At 31.2% G+C, this 27,077-nt stretch overlaps 2 protein-coding genes across 6 annotated transcripts in view; both read left to right on the top strand.

The window, feature by feature from the left end:
• The window catches only part of ema (C-type lectin domain containing ema), a 234,140-nt gene that overhangs the window by 14,153 nt on the left and 192,910 nt on the right, over positions 1-27,077 (top strand). The window lies entirely within an intron of this gene.
• LOC121119262 (uncharacterized) lies at positions 18,967-22,715 on the top strand. 2 transcript variants are annotated; one of them, XM_040713887.2, is made up of 2 exons: positions 18,967-19,039; positions 19,503-22,715. In XM_040713887.2, exon 2 carries the CDS (start codon positions 19,529-19,531, stop codon positions 20,597-20,599), a length of 1,071 nt encoding a protein of 356 aa, XP_040569821.1. In that variant the 5' UTR covers positions 18,967-19,039; positions 19,503-19,528; the 3' UTR covers positions 20,600-22,715. The 2 variants fall into 2 exon arrangements, with proteins under 2 accessions (XP_040569821.1, XP_040569822.1); XM_040713888.2 differs by having other exon boundaries at positions 18,967-19,217; positions 19,503-22,437.

Raw genomic sequence — 27,077 nt, forward strand, 5'->3', positions numbered from 1 at the left:
TACTTATTTACATACATAATTCACTCAAAAGTTGCATAACTACCTCCTACCTACCTACTACAGACATGTCTTGCTATTTTTAATTTTCAAAACTTTTCTTTTTTTGGTAAAGAGTTATCACCATAATTAATTATCAGCATTTGAAACTATATATCTATGTACATATGTTTTTTGTGTGTTTGTTTTATCCTTTTTATGACAACATTTGTCATGTATGACTGAGTTTAAGACCCTATTCAAAAGGGACAACTGGAATATTTGAAGTCAAGTGTACACACAATTTACTCTGATTGCAAATGACCTTCTCCAATTATAGACCTAAATTATTTTTTTCATACTTATAGGATAATTGTGGGCTAAAGCTCTAAAAAATGGGCCTCGGCTGGGGTGCCATTTTTTTATATTTTGTAAAAAAATGTTTTCATAGTATTTTTTGTACAAATACTACTTTTTTTTCAAACTATATTTATTTAATAAAGTAAGTGATTCCACATTTCCTTTTTTTTTTTTTTGCTACGGAAGATTGATTATTATTTTATAAAATTTTCTCAGCGGTGTGATTGTCAAGCACATTCAATATTATAATAGAATGGACGAATTAGATAAGAAAAAATGGGAATTCCAAAAATATTTTTTAAAAGTTTTTTTTTTTTTTAGCTCATCGAATAATAGTACATAAAAACACAACATATAATTATTAAATTCCGATATATATCTTAGAGTTAAAATACATTCAGTGATACTGAAAATAAGTAGTTGACCAAAATATTTGAATTCTAATATTCGGGTATATTGTGCTTCAAATATATATTTTTTTATTAAAATGTTTATGGTAATAATAATTTATTATCATAATTATATGAATTGAGAGATGTCAATAGGTAATAAAGTATTTTTGAACATATGAAGTATATTAATATTTTATTCCAATTTTTAAATTTAATTTTATTATGCCTTTCAAAATATTAATGATGGATTTACAATACTATTCAGACTATAATTTAATTCAAGAATTAATTCTGGATTCTTACATTGAATAAGAGTATGCTCCGAACTCTCACTTGCTCATTTTTCGAATTGATGATTTTATGCCTGGATAACATTTTCAAATAGATTGAATTAGTGCAAATATGTAGTTTGATTCAGGCGATGAATCAAAGACATGATCATAGATGGAAATGCCAAATTATTTATCTCAAAACTGATATTTTTACAGTGGCTATACTAATAATCTTAAATTGTAGGAGGTTATAGCAGGCAATTTCTTTTTTTGATTGCTTTGGTCAACTATCTTTTTTAACATATAATTTTCCTTGTTATGGCAATGTATTTTAACACAGAAAACACCACAGAGCAAATCTGATATTACAATTACCTAAAAACAACAAAAATGTTCCCTTGGAAAAAAAAAACCCACAAAGAAACAAAAAAAAAAAAAAAAAAAGAAGTGATTTCATAGAGTAAATAGTTAAACTTAATGTGAAAATATATCTCAATAGATTTCAATAAATAATTTCTCTTATCCGGATTGATGTTCTACAGATTTGGCTGTATTTTAAAGCTATAATATAAGGAAAAAAACAACGCCAAAAGGCCTACCGGAAAAGTAACTTAAGTAGTAATAGGATTTGAAACAGATACTACTGCCATATAAGTAGGTATTTAATGATTGTTACAATTTTATAGTTAATAAATAATATTTATTCATTAAATATTACTTATTAATTAACCAATATGATAAGAATAATTTTATTTATCTATAGTACATTAGTAAACCTAACAAGTGAGTGTATACAATATTTATCGTAATATAACATATATATATATATATACTATAATAGTATAATTAGGACTTGATGGAGTCCAAATCACGTCCTATGGCCGTTTTTCCCGAATTATATTAATATTTTTTTTTAGCAAATAATTTAGCCTTAAAGTAATTTGGACTACAAATAAAAGTAAATCTCCTTCTTGATGCAAGATATACCAGAAATACATGAATGATGCAGGCTTAATGCGAATCTACTACATATATTTTACAGGTAGTTTTGTGTGTACCCTTACCCCGGACCAAGGACCTTGAAGTTAGGAGTAATGATGTTTGTTTTAAATAAGATCATTTTTTTAGTACAGTAATGAAAAATATAGATTTTATCCAACCTACTTTTTTTTTATAGAAGAAAAAGAATCAATGTATTAGGAATAACATATTTAAAAAATTAATTAATTTTTTGATAAATTAATAATTTCAGATTTTTAAGTTTGTTTATTTATTTATTTGATAATTTAATATTTGTTCAATAAATATCTCTTAGCATTCTTTTGTATTATTTTTCTTTTCTCCATATAATAATATAATATTTGATAAATCTGAAGTTTTTTTTACTTTGTAAATGAAATGATGACTTTTTTTCGATAGGCTTTTAATGATGCATACAAATACCCAATACAGGGAACACGCTTAATAGTTACAAAGTAAGAGAATGAGTTGTTACAAAAAAATCGTGTATGAAATATCCTAAGGAATTAAAAGCCTTTTTTTATAGTTGATCGATCTATTTTTTATATTACCAAAGTAATAATGAATAAAAGTTATTTTAATTTCTTAAGACATTCACTACACGATTGTTTCATTCAATTTTTTCTTTCATTTCATAACTACTTTACTAATAGAAAAAATAACCTTTATTTGGTCCAAAAAGGAAGGGGTTAAAGAGTACGCGTCACTCAAGGTTAATAGAAATACAATGTTAGACCACCATGTAATCAGGCTTGCTAGAATTTTCAATCTGATGTATTGTACCGACCGACCGCTGGACAAGATAGGCAGATTTTGACAAAACACGCATAGTCTATGACGTCACTATGGCTAGAATTTTCAATTTAATGTATCGTATCGACTGTTGTACAAGAAAAACAGATTTTGACCAAACACGCAACCACTCATCTACTATGACGTCAATATTAAAAGCGTAGTGGAAGTCAAACATATGTCGCACATGCGTTATGTTATTTATAAAACTTGTTCTGTTAAGTCTTTTTTTTTTTTCATCTATCAATAATAGATTGCCACTTGCCCGCAATTAAATTATATGCTTCTTCTTAAACTAATATAAATTTTTTTCTTTCTCCCTCCCCTTCTATTAACCTTGGATTCACTGAAGTGCTTACGCACAATTTATCACGTATTTCTTCTTCCCTTTTTATTATTATTATCCTTATGTGGTAACTTTTTAATTTAAAAAAAAAAAAATGAAGTGAATAATAAAAAAAGGGATAAATTGTGCGTGCAAAAAGTGTGCGAAAGCATTTCCATGAACCCACTCAAAGTCTCCGAAAATAATTGCCTTCCTTTATTTTGGTTGAGAGTTAAATAATAAAATCATCAAAATGTTGATTTTTGTCTCTTTAGGACTTGAGTTGCATTTTAGTATGGAAAAAATAATACAAAAAATATTATTTTGCACCTTGTTTTTAATCATTTAATGGGCCTGAGACAGGGGGTTCTCAACCGTTTTTGGGTTTTAGCCATAATGAGATGCAGACCGCATATTGTAGGCCACATTCATGAAAAATTGGCTTTAATTTTAATTGAACAGTAAATAATATAAACATAACAAAAGTAATTGTTCTTAGAGTATTTTTAATCATACATTTTATTACATTATAACTCTAATGACTATAATTTACTTGGTAATTCTGAGCTATATTTTTAAAATTCGCATCCAGACTGGTTGTGGTAATTCTCATTTTCTGATCTACATAAGCACTCATACTTAAGTTTATAACTATATTTATTTTGCACCACTCACATCTCTGAGAAAACAGACTCGCATACTTTGATTTTATAAATTTGTTGAAGTGATAGTTGTGTTGAAGAACAAGGAGGGACATTATCTTGTATTATCGTCAGTGTTGGGTAACTTACTCCCAAAATGTAATATATTTCATATTACTAGTTACTTGCAATTGAAAGTAACACGTTTCTTTACAATATTACCTTCTGTGTAGAGTAAGAAGTAATGAGTTACTCTTTACCAGGCTTCCTACCAGCACATAAAGTGCACTTACTGTGAGGTTCTTGTCTATTTCTCTGATAATTGAAAATAGTGCGTGTACAACCACTTAAAAAATGTGGAAGGATCCTTCGTTGTTGCCATCTTGAAATCTCCAAACCAAATCGTCTTCTTCTTGTGTTGATTTAAAACCGTCTCCTTCTCCTATTTATTTACGGCTGTTGTTATTTTCGACAACACCTCGCCTGTGAGACAGCTCGGATTGTAACACACGTTACCAGACTCAGTAACTGTAATAATATAACTGTAAAATATTTAGTAGCAAGTTATATTACTCCGTTACTGCCTAATGTAATATATTACAGTAACGTGTTACGCCCAACACTGATTATCGTAGATAAAAGAGGGAAGCCGTAAATCATGATGTACATCTTAGACCCATTAAATTATTTAAAACCTCATACACAATATTTTAACTGATTAACAGAATACAAAACATTATAAAAGCCCAATTTTTTACTCATAGCATTATATTAGAGGCAATGCTACAAGAGGCCTACAAATGATGTGGTACTGCCTGTACCAAGTTACAATGACTAGGGAGCCCTTAAACTTTGCAAAAGTCCATTTTTTGATGATCAATAACAGAAAAGGTCTTAGTGCAGGGGGATAACAATATTAGCCCTAAAACGGGACAGTCTAATGTAGACCGTACATCAGGGGTAGGCAACCTTTGAGACATGGAGTGCCAACTTCAACATTGTTAATCAATGAGTATGCCGCTATCAATAATCATGGTAGAAAACACTCATTAACTATGGAATATCTTATAATATTCCCGTGCCAGTGAACATGCCTCCGGTTGACATAGTTAGCCTACCCCTGCTGTACATGTTATAACACTCATTTATATCACTCATTCTTTTAATCTCTCCCATAATACAAATTGGAAACTATTACAGAAAAGTTATTTCGAAGCTAATTCAAGTCTTTGAATAAGTTATAAAATAAAATAAGGAATTTATTAAAACATGTTTTAAATTACTATTTCCGAGAGATGATATATGGAATCAATGGAAACTATGAAAAAATATGGAAAATAATATTAATAAAAAAATAGAAGAAACTTACAATGAAAAAAGCAATGACTTGAGACTAATGCATTCTTGAACTAATGTCGTGTCTAAAAATTAAAATAAAGTGAAAATATCATATTTGGTAAAGGTAAGAGGGATTATTCTTCATCTATCAGTTGTCAGATATATATTTAAAAATAAATATGTAGCTCTTAAATTGTTTTTAGAGACGTTCCTTTCAAACCCTTTCACATTTTGCAGACTTTTTGAATCAAATATCCAAAAAGTTTCTCATTTATAAAGCTTATCGGCTTAACCTATATAATATAAATTTGATATCATTCTCGTGAGGAGTTCCATAGATACCAGATTTTCTTATCAAAGTATTCATTTATACATAATCAGATTGTAGAATTAGTAGAGGGGTGGGCGTGGTTTCATTCTCGATGTGAGATTCCATATGTTTCTAAGAAATAGAGTCAGTTGTTATCATGTCTTGGAGTAGTAGTTAGTAACGTGTGTGTACTGTGGAAAATAAGTATTTGCAAAAAATGGTTTGATAGGTTTTACTATGGCATAATGTATGTGTGAGTATGAGGGTATGTTTGAAAAACAGTCATTGGGTATACAGTGCCCCTAATGTACATATATCATAAACATATTTTGATTAAAGAAATAACAATGTAGTCTTATTAATGAAATATTGAGGGTGTGTGCGTTTCGCATTAAACATATAGGGTGCACTGGATATAGTGAACCCGTGTTTAGATCAAACATATTTTTGATTATGTAGTACCCATTATTGAAATATTGGAGGCGTGTCCATTAGTACAAGGAGAATTGCTTCTGTTTGTATTTGTTATTGCTCTCTCATATATATAATTCATATGCATTTTCAGTATATCTTAAGATTTGAATAAAATATAATTCTGGTATGTAAAAATGAAATAACTCTCACAGGCGTTTTGTATTTAGCATACAGAGAACAACGTATGATTGTTTTTGTTAGTGAGGGCTCGAGAGAATAAAATACTCATCAGACACACTATCATATTATTTTTTTCCTCGAACTTTTATTAAACTATCCAACAAAATCACACTTTTTTTTATGTACAAGAACAGCATATACTCAACTTAGTACAGTCGGATCTTCTAATTCCAAATATGACCTTATTTATTCTCTCATAGCCTTTGATACATTTTTCATTATTTTTGGCTATTTTTAAGGCTCAAAGCTGTTTTAAGCCCTCTGCGTTAAGGATAGGGATAAATTATGCAAATATATTTTAAAGGCGAATGTTAAAAAATTTTAAAATCATTTTTTAAAATGTCTGCATCAAACTTTTAACTATAGTTATCTTTGAATTGATCCCTATCTTCAACAACGAGGGCTTAAAACAGCTTTGAACCTTAAAAATAGCCAAAAATAATAATAAATGTATGACCTTTTTCTGAAGGCCACAAGGCTATGAGAGAAAAAATAAGGGCATATTTGGAGTCAAGGGATCAAACTCTATTAAATTGAGCATATGTTGTTCTTGTACCATTTTTGCTCCTTGAAAACTCATTGATATAAGTATTGAGTCATTATGTTGGAGTGTAATCATGAAAATTGGAAAGTAACACTGAGGATTTCTTGGGGAGTTATCTTCATTATTATGGAATCAAAATTTGACTCGTAGACAACACCTAATTACTCCGAGCAAGGCCAGGTACTATCGCTTGTGTTTTGTTAAAGTTAAACGACTTGCAAGTTAGCTTCTGAGTTTTTATTGTTACTTCAATTTCTAATTTACATACAACGATTCATTTTCATAGTTTGGAATTTGCAAAATTCTTTAAGCGTGAATTGATCCACGGGTAATGATGCAAGAAAGCTAAAATTGAAACCATTAGATCCGATTTTGTATTAGAATTTAATTTTTTTGTAGTTCCTTTAAATCAGGTAATTGAAATCGGATTTATTCCGGAAAACCAAACATTTTAAAAACCTTTGCGGAATTGCCAATAACTAATCAGCCATATCTGTCAAATTAAGATATATTGTTAATTCTATTCTGCATGTTTTTGTATAAATTAACCATTCCTTAAAAGCCTCTCATTAAAATTTTATTTAAACAAAACAAAACAAAACAAGAATCATAGGGTATGAATATTGAAGTTTGGTTTATTCTGTTTATGGACAATGGGGGACGTCACATATCTACTAAGATTTTTAAAACTGTAATTCATATAAGCAGATTGTACAAGTTGTAAGTAAAAATGAGATGAACAATTTTAAATGATTGCAATAATGGAATGTTTCATGGATGGTTGCTATATTACTGATGTAAATTTTTACTTATTTGGATGTAAATTGCTAAGTACTTTGTGCCACATAATAATGCTTAAATGCCCACAGTTATATTACTACGTGTAAGTACATATTACAAATCTTATATTAATCGATTAAAATGAATTGATAGCATAAGTTAATAGTTTGTAATGAAATCTTGCGTAATGAGACAAATAAATTGCAATTTGTACAATCTGCTTATACTAGTAATAACTTGTGGTTTGTTGGTTAATCAACGAGCGTGTGTAGCTAAAGCTTAGTTGGGGAGCGTTCTGGGAACTGAAGTACACCCTGGCCCTAATATAAAAAAAACAAAAGAAAAGGGAGTATATATAGTGTTTTAAATGTTAAGCATGTTTTAGCGTGCGAGTTTCATTTTCCTAGCAACCAGAACAATGTTTTTATTGCCCCAAGCTTTTATTATTATTCTTTGATTCAAGAGGAGATACCATCTAAATATTGAGTATTAACAAAAAAAGACAACGCGAGTCCGATCTCCTTTGCACCAATATAAATACTAAGTGCCATTATAGCCTAGAAGAAGCAAAATTTCTACTGAAACAATTTGGCTGACTTCTGATCTGCCTCCATGTAGCCCTCCTCCAGCCCTGACTTCAACTCCTGGACTTTGCAGTTTGGGGTATATTGGATAAGATACTCCTCTCTCCTCTGCTGCACTTCTTATCCAAGGTTGCCATCATAACAGTTTTATACGCTATGGACATGGGCTTTATCGTCCAGAACTGCCAATCTGTTTTCCGGCGTATCGAGGCTGTTATTGCTTGTGAAGGAGGACATGTTGCATCAACAATATACCTTAATGTACAGGATCCTTCAAGTAAATCTGGACTAACTTTAACTGCATCCTGATCATACAGGAAGTAAGTAAAGGTTTGAAATTTTATTTACAAGTTCTAATAATACAAAGGAAAAAAATAATTGAATGTGTTTGGCATGTTCACCAATATTTCGCTCGATACGAGGCCTGAAAGATTTGCAGGTATTGCCCACGTCTGTGGGGGAGACTTTGTTGTAGTACTTGATGATGGAGGCCTTCAACGAGTTGATGCCTTTGTTTGAAAAGGCGGAGACTTTCCTCTATAATTCCTCCAAAAAGAATCAATCCATGTGATTCATATATGAGGAGTTAGAATGCCAGGTGTGGGGGTATCAAAATGCTCCTTCTCTTCGTAAAATAAGTTTTGGATCTTGTGGCCTTGTGAAAGGGATCCAGTCTTGGTGAAACCAGAACTTGACACTATTGGCCTCAGGTTTCGTCCAAGGTATCACTTGGTCAGACAAGAGTTCACAGTACCTGTAGGGGCCCACCCTCTCCTTTGGATTAAAGAAGATGGGGGTATGACACTGTCGTAGGTCCCAATAACTCCAATGGTAATGATGCTGCCCGGAAACTTGTTTTAAAGACGTAGCTCTCTGTGGATAGCCATATACCGTTCTGGATATTCTAGAAAATCTTGACAGTAAATTGTTTCTCATCCGAATAAAATATGATTTAGTTACTATCGGACTTCAAATCGTTAAGCAATTTTCTTCCATGAGCAGCCTCAAAGCCATTTTGTCCGTAAGGATATGTCTTTTTTTAAAAGGTGGTATGCATTTATACTCAAGTCAGTTTTATGGTTCTGGGACTGTTGAACCACTTAATTGGCGATGTTTAACAAAAGTGTTTATCGGAGTCTCAGGAGATGACTTCAAGGAACGTTTCAGGCCTACGAAAAATATGGGAGTGCGTTTTTTATCATTCTGGGCTTTTCTCTTATATGCTCTTCTTCCTGCCAGGGGCTGTAGACGTCGTAGACTGTGCTCTTGGGATATATGAGCATCTTCTTGAAGTACGCTGGGCACATTCGGTGATGGTGTTTCTCTGGGTCTTCTACATCGTAAATACTTGTTTTGAATTATAAGTTGCGCAACTACCTTAAGGCTAATCTCAACTTCTTACTTTAAAATTGAAATAACCGATTTAAATGCTTTGCTTATTGTTCAGGATTTAGTTAAAGATGGCCCCGATTAACCTGAACGACTCTGTATATAAAACGTATCACAAATTGGTTTTGGGTTACCTTGTCTTGATTCCATCAAAATCATTTTTTATAATTTATAGTTTTGGGTCCCCACTTTGGAGCTACTTAAAGTATGCTGGCATATATCTGTAAAACGTTGTTCAAACATGCTAGCAAATAGATGATATAGCTTTGCTCTCTATTTACCTTTAGTTTGCTTGCTATATAACTAAGAAATGTTTTCTGGGTTCTTCAAAACGACAACATATTATGTAGTGTAGGACATGGTTAATAGAAATACAAGGTTATACCGTAACGCTTTTCCGACTGATGTTTGACTTCCACCACGCTTTTGAATAGTGACGTCAAAGAGTATAACTGTTACCAAGAGTACCTATATAAAGCCTTCATTGACTGTTATTGTTAGAGTAAGGTTGTCATACTCTATTAGGTCAAAATATGTCTGTCTTACCCAGTAGTTGGTACGGTACATCAAATTGAAAATTCTAGCAATAAATGGCATAAACTTGTATTTGTATTAACCTTGGGGGAAGGAAAGTGTTGAGAGATGGGCAAAATAAAACTAATAATCCTTTACATACGGTTGACCATACTTTTGATAAAGTTTGTGGAAAGCTATAGAAGTGTATCAAATGGTATGGATTTCAACCTTTTTCGGAACCTATAATTCGGAAAACAATATCAAGAAGAACTGATGTAGTCTATAATTATAGTTATGCATGTAATCTCTAGTGCGATGAAAAACATTTGGCACAGTATTTAAGATATTCAGCTATTTAAAACTAATAAAATCCACATTGACTTAATTTTGTAATCGGAAAAACAATCCATATAACGGTAAAACACCTATAAATTTCTTCATACTCAATTAAATGTGTATACAAGACCAAAATATTACTGTGAACCATATCTCTTAGGTTCATTTCTCCGGGTTGTAAGTAATTTTTCTGGATACATTTTTACTGCTTGTAATTTTGCCGCACACCTATTTGCCTTTTGGGGATTTTGCTACAGGACACATTTGCTGCCTTTTTATGTTTTATATTATAGGTTGGAACTTTAGCTTTAGTCTTTACTATTGAAATATTTCTTCCTTCTTATCGATGGAGTTTCTTACAGTTCTTCAAGCTACAACTAAAATCATGAGTAAGGGGTCAATAGTCGGTTTGAGAGTACTTTTGAAATAGACTCATGATACTGGATCCGTGACTTCTTACTCCTTTGTCCTTATCAACACTATTCTTTTTTTATTTCCTTACTTTTTTCCTTTTTTCTTCTTCTAATCTATAGCTGGGGCAATAGCTGGTAAAGACTAAATATAAAAAAACGCGGTGAAAAGGTTATGTGCAAAATTACCATACACGATTTCTACGTATGTCCATCAATTTTTATTGAAATTAACGAAAGTCACAAAGCCAAGACGGGCAGTCAACAAATTATATTAACCAAAGTAATTCCATGGACTAAAAATAAGTTTGGGTAAAACTTTATATTCGCAAATATACTATACTGTACCACAGAGCAGAAATTACTAGAGTTGGTTTCGTAGGATAATTTTCATTTTGTCTCGTTACTTTTTGTCTCTTCTTTGTTTCATCCACAAGACTATTTATTGTACATATAAAGGTCCTAATGCCTTTGTGTAAGAATACAGTCATTATATAAAACCCGCGCTAGGAATAATAAATCGGGAACTCTATTTTATCAGCACAAAACGAGACGAAGATGAAAATTTTGATCTCGTTTCGTCTTGTCATGTTCATGAAAAAAAAAAAGTCTTCATCATCGAATACATTTTTTTCACTCAAGTCTGACGAAATTGACTATGTTAAATCATAACATCACATTCCCTTACAAAAGTATAAAGCATTTTATGTAAATCATTGCCAAGATTTATTAAAGTTCCTTTTTGGTTTCGGGGTTCACAGAGTGGTCATTATAGAAACAAATGGACGCCAGATTGAATTTTAATTTGTTGCACATTTTACTATGATTAAAGTAGATGGAATGATTAATTTTCTAATATACCTCCTTTTTTATTAGATTATAAATGAGTAAAATATTATGTGTGTTGTTAGATGTGATCACCCTTCCATATCCCTTTGATCAATGTAATGAATGCTCTCTTTTTAAATTGTATTAAGTTAATGGTTCGAAGTACATGGAGTAAGGTGTCCCTTAAAACCATTACTCTTCTTTCAAAAAGTTACGTTCCCTCATTTATTTATAAAGAATATGTAATCATCTTGATGTTGTATTTTTAGTATGATTACTATTACTATGATTATTTACAAACAGTTGTTACTACGTACTTTCATCTCTTTAAGCTTACATTATAAACGGTCAACTCACACCAAATAAATAGGAGTTATCGTAGGATTCAGATCTAAGTCAGATAAAAGTTTTAGTTTTTGAAATAGTTATTTTTTCAAGGGTCAAAAATTTTCATTAATTTTATTTTTTTATATTTCCACTGAGGGCCCAAATCGAATCCTAATTCAGGGATCATAGTTGATATTCTTACAACTTCAGGTTTTACAAATTCCTAATAAATCTTGATTCATGTCCATTGAATGAGTCCTTTCGAAATTGTTTTTTTTCCATCTATACATAATATGTAAAAAGTACTTGTAGTGCATGCCTATAAATGCTTTATAAAAACAGGGAACGCAACGCCTCGTGGTATGATTGATGTGATTTCTCACCCTCCCACGCGCTCGTAAAGAGACGAGTAGAATAATGTTAAATTATAATAATGATGAAAAAATACACACAAAAGAGATAAATATATATAAAATCAAATATCTTCCCTCCTTCTCTGTCCTAGATGAACTGGTTATAGAGCCCTATTGTTTTATAACATCCATGGATCCATCGTTTTCAAAAGAGTCAAGCTCCATTAATAATCTTTTGACTAATTTTCCAATCCCTACGGGCATGGGACTTACTGACGGTTTACTTTTGGCGCATATATTATCCCCTGAACTTTGCCTAGGATAAACTCTGTCTTTAGAGTCTCCTCCATATTTACTGACGTCGAGACCAGCCAGTCGGAAGGACTCAACCTCTTCTTATAATAGAACCAGATCTCAGCCTCTACTACTCTCACCACAGGGGCGATACGAGTGCAAAAATAAAAGAGGTGGAAGGAAGTCTCGATTATAGTTCTACAAAAAAACACATCCGCTCATCAGGGGCATCTCAACTTTTGTCGGGAAAGATAGACGATATTGCTAATCTATATCTAAACAGTTTTTGCTTTGTGTCGCTAAAAGGATTTTGGAATTCCACGCGCGTAATCATGTTTGAAGAGTTCGAGGGCCTACAAAATTGTTAAGAAAGACTTAACAATTGCAGTGCATTCTACTTGATGCCTATGATAAAGAGTAATATTGGAATAAATTCAAAGTAATACTTGAGTGCTGATAATTCTTATAAAATAGTTATATTTGTTCAATTAGTTTTGTTTTAGATCGGTTAAGGACGGGAAAAGTTGGATAATATGAGGAATATATATGCTTAATTTATTGTCTTAACTACGTAAATAAAACTTTATAATGCATTTTTGATAGGCTATTAGATTTAACCCTTTCAGTAGCTTTGATGTTAAAACTCAGGGAATTGCTTCCTCTCCCAAAAAGATTGCCTATGGCTGTAAATAACAATTAATAAAGCACAAAACAATTTTTATTTAATCTTTCAATCTTTCTCCCTCCAAAAAGTTGAAGGAAAAAGTTCCAAATTTACATGTTTAAGGATGTCATGTATGTATAGAAAAATAAGTTTATAAATTTGAAAAAAGGAAAAGCAGTTGTTGTGGGTGCTCTTTTTTCTTTTTTTTCATTATTTTTCCATAACTTTTCCCCCTGAAGTAAGCATTCTCTTCTATCTTTGGTGTCAAATTTTTTAAGAATGCGTAATAATATTATGATATTTTCCCCCACAAATACAATTTTTTCACTTGAATATTATATTTATTTTCTGAATGTGACTAAAAAAATATGATTTCCTTTATGAGTCCCTTCCATGGAAAGTTTGCCTATTCCTAATATAGAGTGACCTAAATGAGAGACAAATAATTGGATAATCATCAGGAAATATACTTATTCGACTGAGTCTCTTTGTTGTTTCGATTTTTTTCCTTAGATTAATAACTTATTCAAAATACCTAAATATAAATTTATAATTATAATTAACTGAATAAATGTTACAGGGAAAAACTATCCACACTTTTACACCATTCCTTTAAATTTATGTGCAATAAAAGTAAATTGGGCTGAAACTTTGTGTATTGTTCGATAGTCATTCTACTACTGATCATGTCAAAGAGTAATTTATGAATGGACTATATCCATATTCTCTTGAAATATCTTGATGCAAGATAATGGAAGTTCTTCCCTTTTTTCGTAAGTCAGTCCTTGGTCAGAGTAGAAGCGGATCAATCCTGAAAACTCGATTTAAAATCTATAAAGAAGAATAAACAGTTAATAAAGAATCAGATATTGGAAAAATCCATTGTATTGATATCTCAAACTTTTTCCTCCGGATTCAGTCAGACACACATATATGACTCCCTTAACACCGCCTTCTCATTCAAGTCAAGGATCATCTGCACAGTGAATGATCCTTTCATTAAAAGAGATGAGATTTACCTAGTGAGTTCCAAAGAGGGGAGATCCCTTGAACATGAAGTTGAAGAGAGGATCTGAAGGCATTTTCAATTTAATGTGTCGTACCGACAGCTGGGCAAGAAAAACAGATTTTGACAAAACGCGCAACCACTCATCTACTATGACATGACGTCTATATTAAAAGCGTGGTGGAAGTCAAACATATGTATGTCATATATGCGTTATGGTATGTCCTATATGCGTTATGGTATAACCTTATATTTCTATTAACCTTGGTATTTTGTACGAACAATGATGACGAGGTTTCGTGAATGAATAGGGAAGAGATCAACAGCATCCTCAGTCTAAGTCGTCGAGTAACGCACAAAAGTTTTGCAATCGGCTAAAAGTGTAGGATTTATCCGACAAAAATTGAAAGAGGCAAAAGGGCGATAGGGCAATAGAGAAGAGGCAAAGTGGAACTATGATTTCATTTATAAAAAAAAAAAAAAAGCTACAGACTGTCAACCAACTTTGTGTGTAATATATTTTTGTCATGCCTTATTCTGTAAAATCACCTTCAGTCCCAAAATTTTGGCATGCCGTCCAGTTCCAATCTAAATCTGAAGGACGCGTCCAAATCGGACGCAAAAAACGTTCCATAGCAATTGACTTTGCTTAATCTTGTCATCATATATATCAGCAGGGGAAATTAAGACTATACTTCAACAGCTTAAATGTCCTACGACTTACAAATTTTATTAGGACCAGACTGATAGGACTTTTGCCCATTTTAGAACGATCAAACACTATCCTTAGCAGCTTCTCTTTTTTTTTTTTTGTTCTGATTGTATTATTAAATAAAATAAAGAAGAAAACATATTCAAATGATTTCGTTTTTTCACTTCCTATTTCGTGCTGAAATGCTTTTATGGTTATGAATCATGCAAATTCTTTCCATAAATGAGGTAAACTCTAAAAATAACATGGTCATAACTAAAATATTTACAAATAAACAAAACAAAACAATGCTTGTTTTTATTGCACGAGGCATCCTATTTATGTATTAAGTAAGTATAGAATAGTTTTAGTTACGTCCATATATATAAATACCCATTAAAGTCAATTTTCCTATGTATTAATCTAATAAATTACGATAAAGGCCACAAAAATAGTTTTAGAAAATGGCTCAAACCTTTTAGGAACTGGGGAAGCAAAATTAAAGATTTCAGGAAAAGTAGCTGCTTTTTATATTTAATGTTAGATGTAAAAGGGAGATCTTACAATTCTTTTTTGGTGGCTCAATAGAGCGTTTACACATGACGTCAGATGGTTGATGTCGGCCATTTTGGATGAGTCATAAACAATTAAATTTTATAGGAATAAATAGCTTTTTTTATTAAGATCAAGGTAAATGCTTAACTACTGACGTGTATTTAGATGTCAAAATGAAACTAATGCTTGGGTTTTTTCTTTTCAACATTAAAAAAAAATACTTGATGATTTAATTCAAATATTTTTTGTTTTCTTTATACTCAATTTAGTCTTTTTTTCACTTTTAAAAGAATTTCTATGAAGTTTCTTATCTTTATATATATATATATTTTTTTTTTTTTGAAAATTGTCTATTTTATTTTATGTTTATATGAACTTTAGGCCTCTAACTGGACGTCACTTACCGTTTATGGTACAATTTGTTATGTCAATTAAAAAACTTTATTATTATGTCAAAGGATGTTAGTTATAGCAAAAGCTGAATTATTAAAAAAAACTTTTTCCTTAAAAAAATTACTTTTACCCCTCAGAATCTGTTTTTATTCAATAACTCAACGAAAAGTTGGCAAAATGATTGATTCTTCTCACTCATATTATACCATTGGGGAGTAAATTTTGTTGCTACAGCTTTTGTAATTTTTCTTATTACAACTGTCGACGGGTTTCTCTACTATGCACATGTTTTAAGCATGACTAGTTTTTTTTAAAGGTATAGAATAGTGATTTCATTTACAGATTAAATGTTGGTTACTTCATCTATCAAATTATACAGGTATATAATTTTGGAACACACCAATAGAAAATTTATTTTCCCTAAATTTGCATAATATAGTCTTTAAATCTTAACAGTTTTCCCTTTCAATATAAAGAGATTTTGTGATTTAAAATGTGTTTTGCTCATAAGGGCGAAAATGCCAGGATAAATTAAATTTTGAAAGCCTGAAAATTAGTACCATGGCATTTTCTCTCCTTAAACATGCAATATTTTATATCTCAGAACTTCTTTATTTTGCAAGGGGGGAAATGCTTAGAGCTGTGTATTATAATATGCAAAGTTCTTAGAAATAAATTGCGTGTACACGCATGATAAACGTGCTAACCACAATAACTGATAAAACGCATAGAAAGTTTGATTTGTGGTAAAAATGAATCATTTTTTTAAATACTAAATTTTCTCTCTAAAAAAACAAACAGCCTTCATTGTGTTCTTGTTAAATTTTACAATTATATTTACTTAATATTTCCGAATTGCATTTTCATTTTTGTATATATTTCATTCATTGATAAAATGTTGCATAATAATTTATCTCTCAACACTTGGCTCTATATTTTTTGTTCAAAACTCTTTATTAACCCGTTAATGCCTATTGTTGTCATATGGAAATGGAAATAAACCAATGCAAAATTAAATTATTCTTCTAAAACTTAAAATATGAAGTACTTTCATCTGCTTTATTTATAAACAAAGTTTAACACCTAGCTGTTTAAACTCAATTTAAATCTTGCTTCCTTCAATCAAGAAGGATGTTCCTTTAAGGAAATATGGGCATTTCATTATGTGACCATAATATACAATTTTAGTATTCCGTGAGTTGAGTCAATTTTACTGACTGAATGGAGTGAAACATCTGTTCTTTTGCAAAAAATATATTGCTAATGGACGTGAAAAAGTTTTTAAAAAGTAACGTTTATTCAACTTAATAGCCATGTAGTGAGTAAAAAATTATGTAGTTACCGGGTGCACTGTATAAAGTACTCCCTGATGTACCAATAAAAAGAAAAGAAAAAAAAGAATAAGTGGATAATATACAACATATAAAATGAATGAAATCTTGCAGGGGTTTAGTTTAACTCATATTAAAAAAGAAAAAAAAAAGGAAGTGCTTTATGTAAAGTTTTAACAAAATGATTGTGACTTTATCATCAAATAGTATTTTATTTCTCTTGCTATTATTGTTTTATTCTTCAGAAGAGAACTTCAAAGTATTAAGTGAGTAGTAGCTACTACTAGTATGAGTGGGGAGTAGTAGTAAAATTTGCTGAGGAGTTATTTTCTATATTATTAAAGCAAAACTTTAAAGTTAATGAGTATCTATTTTTACCTCACTAACAAAAAAAAAATTATATTTTTTTGTCACCTGACGATTTTCTCATTTTTATCACTGTGATCAAAAATAAGAATCCATTCGACCTTCAAAGAAACTTTTCAATTGGGGTCATTTTTTGTACTGACAAAATATTTTCATTCATTCTGAAAAAGATAAAAAAATTACTATTTTTTTAAAATCTGGAAACATGTACCTAGAAACTATATTTTATGTTTTTTTTCTTTTTAAAAGGGTATAAATGACGCTTGAATCATGTTGATGTTCTAAAAAAGTATGTAAAGAAAATACATTCTGGAGTCCACAAAACCAGAAATATCCATTTGTAAATGTTTTTTTGTTTTTGAAGGTAAACGTAATTAGAAATCATTTCTATCTAAGGAAAGAAAAACAAAAAATAGTAGAAATTAGATTGACTTGTGTTTTTGAATAATAATTACATAGTTGGACAGATTTGTATATCTACCAATTGATCTATGTACTTTTTTACTTATTTTTAAAATACATGTTGCATGATACAATAACAAACTATAGAGTAAAAAAACTTCCTTGTTCTTGCTTCCATAACCACAATTTAATAAATTTTTACTATTTGAAAAATCTTTTTAATTCTAATTACCCCTAACGTACTCAATCCAAATCTGGAATTACTTTTTTTGTATGAAATCTGATTTTCAATGTAAATTTTTGAGTATTTACATCTCTTTAATAAGTTTTAGCCAACATTTGTCTATGAAAAAAATTAGTACTCTACATACGAATTTTAGGTATTCTTCTGCAAAATTAAATGCTTGTTTGACATATGTTTAATATTTCATGAGGGATAATCAATCCTAATAAATTGTTATTCTAATTTTTTAAAGAACAAAAAAACTTTATTTTTAAGATTTTCTATAGAAAAGAATAGCGCCTCGGGATTTCAATTGTTGTTCGTTTTTTTTTTTACTCAAAAGAGGTTCCTTTGAAGCATTAATAATTATAAGGGTGTCATTGAGAAATGAAATCATGCTTCTAAAAGGTCTAGTTCATGTAAACATCAACTAATATATAAAAACTCCACACATAACCTCGAGAAATTTTTGCATAGCAATAATAAAATCAAAATCAACCCAAATTAAGAATAGGGTATAAATGACCTCTTGTAATAAATATGACTACTCTTAAGGGTTGAATACAAGTACCTTTGACAAGAAAATGTCTATATATGCTTGCCGCTCTCTGATTGCTTTCGTTATTCATTCTCTCAGTCCTTATTTTCTACACATCATACGTATATTCATTTTTCCTAATATTATTCATACTTAATAATGTATATATATATATTATCTATGTACAGGCGTGTTCTATTATATAATATCAAGGACAGCGGCCTTCATATATAATATATATTTCCCTGCCACTGGCGCCTTTTTTCTCGTTCTTTCCCCCCTTCTTCTTGAAAAAAGATTTCCCCGAAATTCCCCTTTTTCTTTCCCCCTTCTTCGTGGTTATTTTATTCCTCTTCTCAGTCACGATTAAACCGTGAAAGACGTATCATAAGATTTTATTTGAGAATACTTTCTTAATCGCTCTTTTGAGTATGTGTGACGATTTTATTTAATTAGTTAGTTAGTCAAATATAATCATAAATATTTTGTTTTATTCTTGTGTCCTTTACTTGTACGCAATAGTCATTGTATTGTTTATTTGTTACATTTTTTGTTAATGGTGAAGAAATCTTTATTCTTAGTTGTTGCTTTCAGAGTTGGCTTTAGTGTAAGTAGGGCCTGGGGAAAGATAAATGTTTATTTAAATAATTTCATTTGTTTTTCTAGAAGATGAAATGCAGGTTCCTTTCAAGTAACCTTTTTTGTTTACATATCATTTAAGAAAATAAGATTAAAAAAGAAAAATAAAGCATTTTCAATACATAAAAAAATATCCAGCGCGGGGTTTTTTCCTGATGTATTTTTAGTAATTGTATTTAATGTTTTTGCGTCATAAATCCAATGTACATACCTACATATAAGTATTATAATTTTATCCTTCCTCCTCTTCAAGTTCTCTTTTCAACATCTCCAATTCAAATGTTATCTCCTCCTTCTACCAAAAAAGAGTCTGCATCTCGCAGTAACAAACGCGCACCTCTAAAAAAATCATCATCTTCTAATATGCATCATTCAGCAGATGCCCCCAGTACGACCAGTTCCTCACATAGGCACCGTCATACTAAACATCGATTATCCCGCAGTGCCACATCGACGAGTTCATCGTCACTTCGAGGAGATGAAGATGACTTTAGCTTCAGTTCCGCCTCCAATTCCGGTACCAATAACCAGCCATCCAACAACAACACCGCTTCATCATCTTCTTCTTCTTCCAATGGCCGTATCCATCACCATCCCCGTCCAAAGAAAATGCATTCTGCTGAAGACTCTGACGGCTCGGGGCATTCATCTCCTCGTACCAAGAAGAGTTCTGTAAAAAGCAGTGGGAGTAGTAAGTCTGGATCCAAAAACTGTTCACCCAACTCCTCGAGTCTCAATCTCAAATACGAAAATAATAAGATAATTGTTGTTTCTTCACAAGGACGGAGTCATCATCATCGATCTCTGGATTTGGGAGAAGAAGAACTCTCCGGAGTGTCATCGTCAGGGTTGGCTACTTCATCATCAACACATAGCAACTCTAATATTAGTAGTGGTTCTGTAGGGGGTGAAAAAAAGAAGGACAAATACAAGAACCTCTGGGGAAAGTTGGGCAAAGCGGCAGAGTCTGGAACTCTTGCCGAAAATAGCAGCTCTTCTACTTCTTCCTTATCTCGGAATAACCCCTCTTCTGGCAGTAAAAACTCTTCCTCAAACATTGGCAACAAATGGGAAACGGTTATTAATCCACTTTTGTCCAAAAACTATCTTTCTTCTTCAAAGTCTCGCAAGGCGTCTCCATCAGCAGCCCAAGCATCTCACTCATCCTATTCTTCTTCTTCCTACTACTCAACATCCAGAAGTAGTCCTTCCTCCTCTGGAAATCTATCCATTAATCAAATCAATGCCCCTGATAATTCCACAATGCAATGTGATTGCGGAAATGATTCATGTCCCTTTTGTAATCTTCTTCTCAACATGTCACTCACGGATCCGCAGCAACTTATGTGAATAAGTTCTCGTACTCCTTTAAATTCTTTTGGAAATTTGTAGAATCAGGGTTTTATATTTTTAAAAATGTGCAAGATACTTTTATAGATAGATTAAGCTACGGATCCATCTCCTTCTATTAGTAAAAGGAAACACACGATTCATGTACGTACCTACTAAGGGTCGATGTGTCATTGGGTTGGAAGGGGATGTGTGAGGGGAGGGGCTAGGCTTCTAGAGTATAAAATTCAAAACAAAGTAAATATAATGGATTCAATCAAAATACATTTATAGGGAGATCCACGAAACGCTTTACTCTTATGCAATATTTTCATTTTTTTTCTCTCTTCCTTTTTTTTAAATAGTTAGTTTGTCTATTTTATAAATACTAAATTCATACTCTTAAATAGCATTGGTACATTTATATATATATATATATAGTATTTTGTTTTAATGTACCTATAATCTAACATAATTCATACGAGCGTATTATGTACCATGTGGTAAATGACCTTCTGCTCCCTCTGGACAAATACCTCCCAACCTGGAATATTTTATTAATTTTTGTTAACTATTTGATCATACTTAAAATACTCTCAAAAGCTTCAGTAAAAATCAATTATTTCTATATACTCAATTAAGTTGGATTTTGCTCGTGTTAAAGTAATTGCAATTGGGAGGAAAAACGAAAATTGATTTAGAAGTAAAGTGTTGAAAGTTTAAATGTTGTTCCAAATCCAATAATTTACTCTAGGGATTTGAGTCATTAATTAATTATTTTCAAATTTCCAAATTAAACACTTTGTTTTTTTAAATGAATAATCAAAAACCTGAATACTTTTTTTAAAATTGAAATGACGAATTATAGAGGTAGAAAATTGCTCTGTTCAGCTTAAAATGTCTCCGAGGTTGAATAAGACGTCTTTGAGCAGTGGTTCCTACCAATGGGGCATTTGGAACTTTCTATGAGAGGAGGGGAGAGGGGGGTTATTGAGACCTCGTATAAATTCCATTTAAAAATAACAATAAAAAGAAGGACAAGATACTTATTTTTTTTTAAAAAGGGCGTAATTATTTTTTTTATCCAAATATTTATTGTTTAAAAAAATTCAGGGCAAAAAATATTTTATTTAGACTACGAAGTTGGGCTAATGAATGTAGTGAAAATATTTAGAATAACTATCCTAAACAATATAATGTCAGGGGGTTAACGATTGGGGAGTAGTTGTCCAGGGGATAAAGTGTTATATAGCTTTACCATGTTCATCAACTCAAGTTTTTTTAAAATCATTTTCAAATAGCAAAATACCTTTGAACCATAGAGAAAGGAAAATATAGTGGGGAGGGGCGGGGAGAAGGTATGGAAAAGACTGTTCTATTGTCTTCAGTTGTTAACTTTTTTATGCTTAAGAGATAGTTTTTTGCGGAGCCAGTCATACATTTAATAGGATAATTTTCCCCCTCCGGATTTTAAGATAATATTCGTAAACTGCCTAAGATGATAGATTAATTAATTATCTTTCAACTTAGCAAAGGCAAGTAAAAATCCTTCACACCTCTAGATTTTCTTTCTCTATCTATGGTATAGGCTTTTTTTTAGCATTTCTTTATTTATTCTTTCTTATGAACTTGTGTAATGATTTCAAGGAGTTTTGAAAATATTTAAGTTTAATTAAAAGAAGAAAAAAGTGTACTAGACAGGGGCGGGTGAAGTAAAGGGCTGTTGCTTTTCTATTAATAGATATTATTTTATTATTACTAGATATTTTAATTCACTTATTAAGTTGATGTATGTATATATGTGTAATGTTAAAGTACTTAAATGTTGAATATACTTAAATACAATTATATATTTTGAAGTTATTATTTCTATTTTTTAATGAAATACTTATTTGTTGACAATTAATGAGTCATTAATACTCTACTTACGACTCCTTAATTATTTCATTTTCTCTACTTATTTATTTTTCAATTAATTAAATGCGAATATATTTGAGAGTATTCTTATATTAAATACTTATACATATATAAATATCTATATTCTTATATCCGTGTTATTGTTTTAACTAAGAAATTTGCATCAAAGTTCTATGTCAAGTCGTCAAAAAAGTGTTTGAAATACATACATATTAGTTATTATTTGTTATTCATTCAGAACCATCACTGATACACCTTGAGTTAGAGTTATATACAATATGACGTACCGCCAAGTACAAATATAAATGAATGAGGTAGTACACCTGACAATTTGAAAAATGATGTGAAGGAAAGCAGTTTAGCTGTCATGGTGGTTCATTATATGAACTGCAAGCAATGTTGAGAGTAAGGAAATAAATACAAAGTTTTTAACATTTTTATTTGGACTCTGTTGTTGATTTTCAATTCTATTGTTTGGGTATGAGCAGGATTCGAGAGGAGCATTCTCAGTACCGCCATTTGAGACTAAGTTGGGTCCTATGCCAAGGGGTTTAAATGAAGTAATTGAAAAACCCCTTATTTTATGCCTGAAACTCCAGATAATACTCATCTCGAAATTCCTACCCTCCCCAATTATTTATTCATAAAATACTATACCTCATACAATAACAAATTAGTATTTGGTAATTATGAACAGGCTCAGTAAAATAAAATCAATATAGTATATGTATAATTTTTGGATGGGACAGTATTTAATTATTAGCACCAACTTTAAATCTTAATACATGGTTTAAAAGTCTTTATTTAATTAAGTCAATTCCAACTCACTTTTATATATATGCACAAAACCATATTTATCATATCACAAACCCTTCTTCCTTCCCCTCCCTACCAGCTATTGTGGATATTATATTTTTATATTATATTGGTGAATAGCCTGCAGGCGGGTTATGGAACAAACTGCCTCCTGTTTTCTTTCACTTCCCCTCCTTAAGCCCACACTAGGAACGATCGCCGCCATTTTTGACTGGGAAGAATGTTTATTACTTTACGCACCATTGTGATACAACGATATTTATCATATCCTCCTATCAGTGAGTAGAGCAAGAAAAACTACCCAATACATCCTCAGTGTTATATAGAACTGAAATGCCTGCGATATTTGCTGTAGTTGTCAATCTGAGTAATGTTTTATTCCGTATTCCTAATGTGTTATGTCATCCCCAGTGCGTGTGTTCATAAAAGACGGAGAGTAACACCTATGATTTGTTGGGTAGTTATAAGTGCAAGTCCTTGTTGGCCTCAGAGTAGAATATATTATCGACATCGGATAAATTCTTGCCTATAGAATGTGTACCCAAAACATGACTAAATTACGAATAACGTGATTTTGATGGAATTTAGAAAATACAACTCAAAACTAATTTGTGATATATTGAAATATTATTTTTAGCTATATTTTTTATTCATTAATCCTTTTTTCACAAATAATAACAGCCTTAACGCGTCGTTGAATGGATTATCAGCTTTTGACGATGAAAAACGTGTCTATGGCTTTGAGCTGTCATGATGACAGCTCGAAGCAAATACAAGTTTGAATGAGAGGTGCGGAAGTGTTGGGTGTATGAGTCTGTAATTGATGTTGTAGGCAGTCGGGGTAGAGCTTTTAAATTTTTCTGCAGGCTTCTCTGCACTGATATACCGTCACATAGGTGATTGCACAACTTTTCCCTTTTTTGTTGTTGCTCATACATTTTTACACTTAAAAACATGGGATAAAAACAAAACTTGTTTATTTTTGTTTCAACTGCAATTTGGTTGTGTAATGAAACCTCGTAATCACAAATATCTGTGATAAAATCGTAATTAAATACTACTGCAAGTTTTGGGAACCAACTCTACATGTCCTTACTAGATATGTAGATGATTTAGAGTATATTCCCTTCCTCTCACGGTTGCTTGCAGGTAATCTATCAAAACTTCATAACAGCTAAGCTGCTTGTCTCCAAAATATTCATCAAACTGTAAGGTTCTTTTTTTTTTAAAGTTTATTTTTACATAACTGGCAGGTCATATTTTATACAACTCTAAATTTATAACACTTTTTAAAATAATATTTAGGTTCAGTAAATGCATATATTGTAGGGTATAATAGCGTCAACCAATGGACAATAGCAAAAAATAACAAACATTGAGGCAAATAGAGAAAAACTATGTCCACATGAGTGGAATTAAGGGATCAAACTCTATTAAGATGAGTATATTTGGTTCTTGTAACATTTTTCTCTTGAAGAGTGAACCCAATCATATGCTAATCCAAATACATGACATTCCTTCATAATAATAGAGAAACAAGTTTTTTTTACTCATATAAAATGTGTTGTCACAACAGATTCAAACAATAGAAGAGATATGAAGACATTTGTGCAGAAATGCGTTCAGTCGCCATCCTTACATAGCAGGATAACAGGTAATTAAAAAAAAATGTAGACGCTTGTGATATTTTCTAGGCACCTATAGCCCATAAACTATTGATTGTCCCCTCAAAATTAGATAATATGCAGCAAATGTTAAAAAGTATTATTTATTAAGTCAATATTTCATGTTTAATCTCGCTTCTGCTTTCTCCTCAAATCCAGAAAATACCCGTACATACTATCGGTCCATCCCTACTGATGGTTACATAAATGATTTTTGAAGTAATTTTATGCTCTAGGCTGACATATATCAATTTAACTGCATTCAAGATATTCATAAATTGTTATAGATCCATATAAAATCATTTCTGAAATATATTATGTTTTTGCAAAAATACAAGTTGTAACGTGTAAAGACACTGCAACTTGTAGACAAAGGATATGTATATAAGACGAGGGATCAACAAGGAAATGTATCCTTTTGGAAGCGGATCATAAGTATATAGAGATCTTTTTACTTTGATTATTTATCAAAGATAATACATTGTGGATTAGCCATGACGTGAGACGAGGGAATTGAGAGCTGACAACAACATTCAATGAGTATTTTTGTGTTGGCAAGGTAACGCCGTATTTATCCACAAACCGGTACGCTCATTTAAATATTTTTAATCTAGTTTGTCGGCGTTAAGTTGTGCCAAACTATGGCACCCTTGACGTCCACTTTTTTGGCATGCTAATTTTCAGCACTAGTTGGTATGTTGTGTCAAATTTGTTAAAAGCAAAAAGTGTTTCAACTTGTCTCGGTTATAAATTTGTAAGGTCGTTTCTCTTATTATAGTTTCTATATATATAATCGGTGGCGCTGTCCTTTTTCTCTTCAGCTCTCCTTCCCTCTCTTTTCCCGGATCAAGTTAAATTTCTGAACTGCTCCTCTTGGGAGCTCTCATTATCTTTTCTCTTTTGACTTTTGTGCAATTAATTATTTTTGATATGAATGTAATAATTGATATTATTCTAATTACTACTCTGAATATGTATTATATTTTAATTGATTTCTGCTTCATCATTACTCACTCACTCCCCATTTTTTTTTAGACAAACTTAATGATGATATTCACAGGGCAGTAATTATCACATATTTTAGCTTTAAACCAATTGAAAAGGAGGGGACAGTTAAATAAAAATGACACCACTGATTGGTTACATAATAAACATGCTAATTGCCTATGCTTATTGTCTTTCAAATAGGAAGATAAAAATTCTGTTCCAGGACTTTCGCTCATCAGCCAGATTGGGAATATTGTCAAAATTGCGCTGAGCATAAAATCCACGCATAAAAAAAAGAAGAAGAAAATTGAGGACATATCTGCTAAGAAGGATCACTATAAAAATAAAGTGCTCATTTCTTTTTGATTTCTTAGAATTTTCAAAATAGGGAGAATAATTAATAAAATCATTCATATTTTTTAATTCTTTTTTTTTAATTTTCGCTCACTGCAATTTGGTCAATTTTCCCATCCCTATATATCACTATAAGTAACTTAATAGTATTAGTGCAATATTCTGTACTTCTGAAGGTTATATGATGAACAATGCATATGACATTTAAATTAGTAGTGATTACTTGCGTTAATAATAAAAAAAAACGTAAATAAGCATGGTAGCTTAAAATTAGACTAACTAACCAAGAACTTCCCACAATAAGAGTATTGACTAACTAGTTAATAATATCAAAGACAAAAAAAATGTAAATTTAATGTAAATCTCGTGAAAAAATCCTCAATATAAAACGTCGTTCTTGAATAGTATCGGAGGGAATCATAAGTACGATACCAAATCACCTCAAGGGCGTAGATCCAGAATATACCATCCAAGTTTGGGATTTTGGGATAAAAAGTAGTATAATTCGCGGAGGCAGATATATGTAATTATTGACCTTAAATCTTGTCTGCAAATATTTTTACACTTATATGGTCGTTAAAAAATGCTAGATTCTAACCTCAATTATCCGTGTCTACTCGGATATTTTTTTTTTTAGCGTAACCCATCTCTACTTTAGACTAGTAACATATGGACTTTCTTTCATAATTATTTAGATGTGCCTCTAGTCCATCATTATGTCCATATGCTGCAATTCATTTCTGTGTATAACATTATTTTCT

This window comes from Lepeophtheirus salmonis, chromosome 6 (assembly GCF_016086655.4).
Source record: "Lepeophtheirus salmonis chromosome 6, UVic_Lsal_1.4, whole genome shotgun sequence".
NCBI lineage: Eukaryota > Metazoa > Arthropoda > Copepoda > Siphonostomatoida > Caligidae > Lepeophtheirus > Lepeophtheirus salmonis.

What these genes read in the sequence shown, in the direction of transcription:
- LOC121119262 (XM_040713887.2), top strand. Translation starts at nt 19,529, where the DNA reads ATGTTATCTCCTCCTTCTACCAAAAAAGAGTCTGCATCTCGCAGTAAC.